Source organism: Nuphar pumila, chromosome 12 (genome assembly GCF_984573655.1).
Source record: "Nuphar pumila chromosome 12, dmNupPumi1.hap1.1, whole genome shotgun sequence".
Taxonomy (NCBI): domain Eukaryota; kingdom Viridiplantae; phylum Streptophyta; class Magnoliopsida; order Nymphaeales; family Nymphaeaceae; genus Nuphar; species Nuphar pumila.
The window spans coordinates 816,940-824,794 of record NC_143260.1 but is presented as its reverse complement, the minus strand read 5'-3'; the positions used below and the strand labels follow the sequence as shown (position 1 = coordinate 824,794).

Here is a 7,855-nt window from a genome sequence, read left to right as displayed (position 1 = left end):
CTCATTTATCCAAACAGAATTACAGAACGATTAGAATGCTCTCCATATTTATTTTTTGATAAAAAAGAAAAAGATACGAGTAATTGTATTATTAAGGAGCTGTTTGAGTGTGTTGAGAAAAATGTTAGACCGGTAAAAGTTATCGACAGAATGAATGTAGGTACAGCTCATTTTTCAAGTTCAAACGAATATGAGATTAAATTTTTCTTTGTTAAAAGTTGTCCGTTCAAATGGGCTTTCTCCGGAGGGCGCACAAATTTTGAAAATGCACTTCATTCTTTAAATCAGACAAATCTAAAGTTATTCCGCAGACAAATTGGACTAAGAGGAACCTGTCTTGACTCTTGAGGCAAAAAATGTGTTAACAAAATGGCCCCTAAGTGAAAAGCGTAAAACCTCGTCTGGATAATTGAAATACGTTAAGAAACGTGGTTGAATGTGATAAATCAATTTCTAATGCTCGTTGGATGCATTTTTTGCGTGCCTCCACTGCACCAAAAATAACCATTCCATAATTTCCATTGGTGGAGAGAGAGCGAGAGAGAGAGAATGGGGTGTCCTTTGCAAGGAAAACGAAGTTCCAACTCCAACGCGTCTCGCAAACAAAAAAAATAATAATAAAGAAAAGAAAAGAAGGGATGCGTTCCCTTCTTGCAAAAGATCCCCTTCCCTCCCTCTCTCTCTCTCTCCTCTCTGGATTCTGAAGCACACAGGCAGCCACATCATCAGGTTTTATTTTTCACCATCTTTACCATGGATATATATTTCTGTGATTTTGACCAAATACTATTTTATTTTGCAATCATACATGTCTAAGTTTATTGTAGTTAGAAATCCACGCCAATAATTGACTTCTGGATTCATCTGTTGTGCTTTCCTTTATGTTTCTTTCCTTCTTCTGTGTTTTTGCTGGAGTTACATCCTTCCAAAGAAAAAAAAAGGAAAAACTTTCTTCATGGGTTTTGTTGGATGAACACAGAAAAGTTTTGGTTTCATTGTTGGTCGATTTCTGATTCTTGGTGTGTGAGATCGTGATCGGTCTTTTGTGGGTTGTTGATAGTTAATGAATCTGCAGTCATGGGTGATGCGGTGGTAGGAAGATATTGGTGTCATGTGTGCTCTCGGATCGTGAATCCAGTTATGGAGGTGGAGATGAAGTGCCCCATCTGTAATAGTGGGTTTGTGGAGGACATGGAAAGCTGGAGGGGGGATAATCAGGACGCTGAATCAGAGTCAGATCGCGCCCTCTCCCTGTGGGCTCCGATATTGTTGGGGATGATGGGACCTTCACGGAGGCGGCGGAGGTTCAGAAGAAGGCTGGAGGAGGACGAGGAGGAAGCAGAGGAGCAACAGCAAGCAGAGGAAGATGAACAAATTGAAGGTGGTGGTGGTGAATCGGAAGCCAGTCAGAGGCGGAGGAGGAGGAGTGGAGCTGCGATCCTTCAATTGCTTCAGAGCTTAAGAGAAGGAATGGCGTCAGAATCCGATAACCCGGATGCCAACGATATGGATCGCTTGATTCTGATCAATTCGTTCAATCAGGCGATAATCCTTCAAGGAACTCTCGATTCAACTCAGACTCAGAACCAGAGTCGTAATTCGGGGTCGAACAGGATCGGCGCCTCGTTGGGAGATTACTTCATTGGGCCTGGCTTGGATCTGCTGCTGCAGCATCTAGCAGAGAATGATCCGAGTAGGTACGGGACGCCTCCCGCAAAGAAGGAGGCGGTAGAGGCAATGCCCACGGTGAAAGTTGACGAGAACCAGCGATGTCCGATATGTATAGAGGATTTCGAGGTCGATTCCAAAGCTAGAGAGATGCCCTGTAAGCATAAATTCCACTCAGAGTGCATTCTGCCATGGCTGGAGCTTCATAGCTCCTGCCCTGTTTGCCGATATCAGATGCCGGTCGATGAGTCGAAAGAATCACAAGGGTCTGGCAACAGTCTTGATGGTGGTAACAGGGTGGTGGAGAACAACGAGGGAGCGGCAGAGAGAGGTGGGGAAGAAGGGGCTGAGAATAGCAGGAGATTTTGGGTACCTATTCCATGGCCTTTTAATGGGTTGTTCTCTCAGAGCGAGAATTCTTCTTCAACCAATGCTTCTTCCCCTGGAAATGGTTCTCAAACAGATGAGAATTGATGTTTCTTCCCCTGGAAATGGTTCTCGAACAGATGAGAATCGATGTTTCGTATGAAGCTAGTCTTTTGGTTTTCCTTCTCTTCTGTACATAAAGTTTTATTTTATATGAATTGCTCAAAACAAGGTATGTTACGGTTGGATTCATCTGATGTGTGCTTTATATAAATGAAAAGATCACTGCATGCTTCTAGTAGCAGCATTTGTAGGAAATCATTTTACCCTCAAACTTTTTTCTTCGTAGGGTGCCAGAGCAGAGCCGAAGAAATGTACATGGTATTTTACATTTTCTTTGAAAGTGATTTTCGCTGAATTAATTAGCATGAATATATCTAATTTCTCTTACATTATTCAAAAGGACGAGAAAAATATTTGGAGGAACGAGTTCAATTGTCTAGCTTGACCAACATTGTGCCAAGATGAGCATTATCAAATGAAAAAGAATAAGCATTATTCAAACAGGGAAAATTCTTGGACTTATTAAATTTTATATTCCTATGCTTAACTATCACATTCATCAAAATGACAATAGCAAATAAAACTGTAACAATTTTGGTCAGCAGCCACCTTGTTAAAATAGAGACCTCTTAAAGACTACCAAAACCACAAAACTGCAACATGGACTACCAAAACCACAAAAATTGCAATTCATATAGTAACTGAAACAGACCACAGGACAAAAGCTCATCCATGTATATTAAATGAAATCCCTCAAAACACAACTCATCCTCTTGCATTTGCCAGTCTGCCACACCTTCAACTGACGGTCATAAGTTTAATAACTGAAGCAGTTCCCACTCGATGCAATGCAACAACGGAATCTCCAGGATTGCAAAGGCCTTTATCTTTGGAGTACTGAAGAGCAAATTCAAGTGAATGCTCTGTTGATTCAGAATCAGAAGCCTTTGCTGATCCTGCACTCAAAACTGGGATCAGCCCTCTTACGATCAGGCTGTGCCTAGCTGGTGATTCATCCGTGCAGTACCAGTCGAAAGAGTCTGTTGTTATCTCGGGTACCACCACAGAAAGAATCGGCATAGCTGGTCTGTACTTCGCTACCAACCTTGCAGTGCTTCCTCCCCTTGTTAAAACCAAAATCAAAGCTGCTTTTGCTGAATTGGCAGTTTTAACCGCTGAAGAAGCCAAGCTCTCTAATGGGCTCATGGGTGTTGGTGCAGAAAGCATGATAGTTTTGAAGACTGACCCATAATCTAGTGATGACTCTGCTTCTATGCATATCTTGGCCATTGTTCGTACAGCCAGCTCAGGATAAGCTCCAGCTGCTGTTTCACCACTAAGCATAACACAGTCAGTGCCATCAAGTACTGCATTTGCTACATCTGTTGCTTCTGCACGTGTGGGGCGAGGTGACTTTATCATTGACTCCAACATCTGAGTCGCGGTAACAACTGGTTTTCCCTGGATATTGCATTTGTATATCATGATCTTTTGGGCTAAGAAAATCTTTTCAATGGGAATTTCCATGCCTAAGTCTCCCCGAGCCACCATGAAAGCATCTGAGTTGGCAAGGATCTCATCAAAATTGGTGACTCCTTCCTGATTCTCAACCTGTTGAGATCACAACAATTTCGAAATAAGACTTCATAAGTGATGAGAATCTCAATGAACGAAGCAACTAATACGGTGGCTTACCTTGGACATGAGAAGGATCTTTTTGGCATGCTCTCCAAGCAGGTTTCTGACCTCAACAAGATCAGAACCTTTCCGAACAAAGGAAAGAGCAATCATATCGATCTTGTTAGGAACACCCCATTTTAGGATATCTTCTTTATCTTTCTCAGTCAGTGTGGGAAGGTCGACAATCACACCCGGCAGGTTGACATTTTTTCTTTCTCCAAGGGTGGCAGAGTTCTCACAACAGCAATGTACAAGGCGGGCTTTCTTGTCGAATGACAAGACGGTCAGTGTGATTGTGCCATCAGCACAAAGTATGATGCTTTGGGGCTTCACATGCTCTGCTAATTTGCCATAACTCATAGATATCGTACTTTCATCTCCCTTGATGCTGTAATCTGTAGTAATTGTGATCTCTTGGCCCTTCTCAAGATGTATTGGCTTTCCATCCTTAAGAAAACCAGTTCGGATTTCTGGCCCCTGCATTAGCAAAAAGTGAGCAAATCCAGAACCTCACACACACACACACACACACACACACACATTCATAAATGACATATATAGCCATGATAGTATACGATGACACTCCTTTTGTTTGTATGGATCTAGCAACAAATACTAGATTAACCTTTCGGATGGGATTGGCATGGTCTATTTATGTCTCATAGTACGCTTGATAGCCACAAATATGTTTTAAGGTTCATTTTTCGTGATAGTGGAAATATCAAATGGCCTACAATACATTCACAAAGTTAAGCATGGGTTAGAAACATCACAACGTGAAATGGTAAATACAAAATGCCAAGCACGATTAAAGGCTAGTTTTGTGACTATGATCCTCAGGATGGACCTGTATGAGAAAATTTTAACTACTTGCGATGATTTCGTGTCTGAGTGATCATTTCCTACTGGATTTCAGAACTTAAGGTAATCCTTGGCGGTTCTGAGTGTTCACGTTTCTGTTAGTGTCTTCTCATATTACTTTTACGAACAAACACCCATATACGTTTTACATATGCACAAATCCACCCTTCATTTATATTTTCTTTGTGGACGGCTTATAAACACTAGTAAAAGAAAAATCATAGCGAACACCCATCCTCAGGAGAGGAAAATCTATTAAAACAGACGAAAGGAAAAGGAAAACTAACAAACGAGATAGTCCTAAGAGCCTTTTGATGCACACAACCTTAAGCACGATCAAGAAGAGGGAGAGAGAGCCATAAATACCTTGGTATCAAGCATGACCGCACAGAGTATGGCAGTGTTGTGCATGGCGGTCCGTAGGTTGTCAAGCGTCTCTTGATGGTAAGCATGGGTACCGTGAGAGAAGTTGAACCTGGCGACGTTCATGCCTTCCCTGAGCAGCTTCTCCAGCATCTCCACGGACCTTGATGATGGACCCAACGTGCACACTATCTTGGTCTTTGGCCTCATCTCCATGTTGTGGCACTCTGTGCGAGAAGGGGCCGAAGGGGAGGGGAGGGGAGGGGAGCGTCCTCTGGGGTGCAACTTTGGTTAGAACAGGCAAGGAGAGGGGTTTTTAGAAAGAGAAGACGTGTGACACTGTGGGTAAAAATACGTGGCTTGCGTGGTAAGTCTTTTTTGATTCGGGAGACAACAGAAGGAGCGGCAGTGGGTCTACTCCTCCTTTATTATGACCTAGGCTATCAGGTCAGGGATTTTGTGCCTGGCTACAATGACATGCGTGTCCTTTCTCAGAAGTTGGACCGGTCCGACTGGAGATGGTTTTGGGTTCCCTTCAGAAATTGGCCGCATGCATCCTTGATGTGACACATGTTACTTGAGTTCCTTGAAAACATATAAAAAAAAAAAAAGGACATACTTCGAGGCCTATAGTTTTGTGTTTCAATCGATCTCATTGAACTCCACTGGGTTCTGTTGGAGGGTCAAGTGGGACAGAAGCCATTCAGTTAAGGGCCGCTGTCAAAGACTCAAAGGTCGACAGATTTTAAGGAGTGTGGGTGTGGAATTGAGGGCATTTTAGGTATTTTGGTATGCAGGCCTATAACTTTCGAAAGGACTAAAGATAGTTAAGTTTTACAAATAGAAAGGCCGAAACAATGAACCTTTTCCAGGTTTTCTAAAAACAGCTTTGACATTTCAAAATGACGACGATGACCCCATGAAACTTTGTGTTGAAATTTGAAAAACAGGAACCGGTAAAAATGGCAGACGGTCGGTGCCTAACCCACCCAAGAAAAGGACGTCGTTGGAGAGGCATATTCCCGTTGAGGAAACCGAACCATTCCAGTCAGAAGACGTGGGACAGATGGACTGGCATAAAGTGATCCATAAAAAAGTGGGCAACACAAACGCCAGCAGCCTTCTCCTCCGAGCATGCGATCACGCAAACGATTTCAATGTGCACCAACACAGCGGCTCCGCTTGTATGGCAGGAGCAGTGAGTGCACGTCACCTTGTATTGGGACGTTGCAAGTTCCAATCCTATGGTTTAGTTGTATAACTGGTAAGGGTCTGCCTAACCCCAGCTGTATCTGTCGAAGAAAAACGATTCAAATGTGCACGTATGTTCATAGAAAAGCGACATCGACATGCATGCTTTATGCTAAGGCATCTTGGGATAGGAACCTGCTTTATTCTGTAGAGTTGGAGGGCAAAAGAATGCCAAATGGCAGATATTCAAGCAGATCGAATGTGATAGCCGGGTCGGTACAAGTTGCACCATCTTAACCAGTGTTTGCAGGGTTCAAGATCCATGCCCAACTTAAAGTCAAAGAAATGCATGGAGCGTGTTGTGAAACGCTTGTGGCATCATTGAAGTAGGGATGCACACTAGCCGAGTTCGAGTCGGGCTTGGGCTGTTCGAACTCCGCTTAGTTCAAAATGTATTTGTTCAAGCTCAAAGCCGAGCTTGTATGACATTGTCCAGACTCTGCTTGGTTCTGAGTTCGAGCGCCAACCGAGCTTCAATGGTATTCTATAAAAGGATCTTGTGAATTTTTTTTGATAAGGTGAGCTTCAATTCCCAACCTCTTTGCCGTTAATCAAGTGACCCACCACTAAGCAAGAGTATGTCTTTTGACTGAAAAAATTATATACATACTAAAATTCTCTAAATAAAGTATAGCGAAAAAGGTAAAAGACAAGATTCAAAACCAATACCTTTTGAAGAAAAGTTTAACATCCAAACCATTAGGATAACAATGACCTTTCGATTTTATTTGTAAACATATTATATATATACGTTTATCCAAGTCTATCGAGCTTTATCGAGCTTGGCTCATTTGCTCATCCAAACCTCTAAGCCATGTACAAGCTTGACTCATTTAAATTACGAATGAGCTTTGGGCCGAGCTTAATCGAGCCAAGCTCGAGCCAGCTTGGTTTATTATGAATCCTTATATTAAAGAAACTAGAGATTTGTTGAATGTAATTATTGAAAGTTACTGTTAGAAATTTCGATGATTACTTTTGCAATTTAGAGTAACTAAGAATATTCGAAGCATTATTCTTTACTGTAGGACAATGAATAAATTTCTAAGAGTCATTGAAACTCGATTTATCAGTTCTAATAAGACCAGGGTCAATACCCTGATGTCAAAGTTAGTATCTATAAAATATTTTAGAGATAGTCACATCCGACAACACATTTTACAAATAAAAAATATTGCATCTCAGTTGAATGACATGAATTTCGCCATTTCAGAATCTTTTTTAGTCCATCTGATTTTGACCTCATTGCCTACTGAATACAGACCATTTAAGATCTATTACAACACACATAATGATGAGTGATCATTTAATGATCTATCCGCCAAGTGTATTGAAGATGAAGAAATATTGAAAGGTCAGAAGGTATCATGTGCACATATGACTTCTCATAAAAAAAAATATAGGTCGGGTGCAAAGAATGATTCCTTTAAGAAAAAAAGCAAGAAGAAAACCTCCGAGAAGAGTTTTAACTCTTAGGCGAAAGTTAAATCCTAGGGTGATGGTTCTTCTATAAAATGTTTTTTCTGTATGAAGAAGGAACAAAAGAAGGTGGAGTGCATGAAGTACAAGAAATGACTTGAGAATAAATGTAACATGCCATTTG

At 41.6% G+C, this 7,855-nt stretch overlaps 2 protein-coding genes across 3 annotated transcripts; one reads left to right on the top strand and one right to left on the bottom strand.

Annotated features, from left to right (window-relative positions):
* Nucleotides 1-652: 652 nt before the first annotated feature.
* Nucleotides 653-2,352, top strand: LOC149819572 (E3 ubiquitin-protein ligase SIRP1-like). 2 transcript variants are annotated; one of them, XM_089983190.1, is made up of 2 exons: nt 653-729; nt 1,076-2,352. In XM_089983190.1, exon 2 carries the CDS (start codon nt 1,078-1,080, stop codon nt 2,140-2,142), a length of 1,065 nt encoding a protein of 354 aa, XP_089839316.1. In that variant the 5' UTR covers nt 653-729; nt 1,076-1,077; the 3' UTR covers nt 2,143-2,352. The 2 variants fall into 2 exon arrangements, with proteins under 2 accessions (XP_089839316.1, XP_089839315.1); XM_089983189.1 differs by having other exon boundaries at nt 683-729; nt 1,061-2,352.
* On the bottom strand, nt 1,989-4,299 carry LOC149819571 (pyruvate kinase, cytosolic isozyme-like). The gene is made up of 2 exons (XM_089983188.1): nt 3,793-4,299; nt 1,989-3,708 (listed from the first exon to the last, which is right to left on the bottom strand). The coding sequence occupies exons 1-2, from the start codon at nt 4,258-4,260 to the stop codon at nt 2,896-2,898; spliced, it is 1,281 nt and encodes a 426-aa protein (XP_089839314.1). The 5' UTR covers nt 4,261-4,299; the 3' UTR covers nt 1,989-2,895.
* Between the last annotated feature and the right edge of the window lie 3,556 nt (nt 4,300-7,855).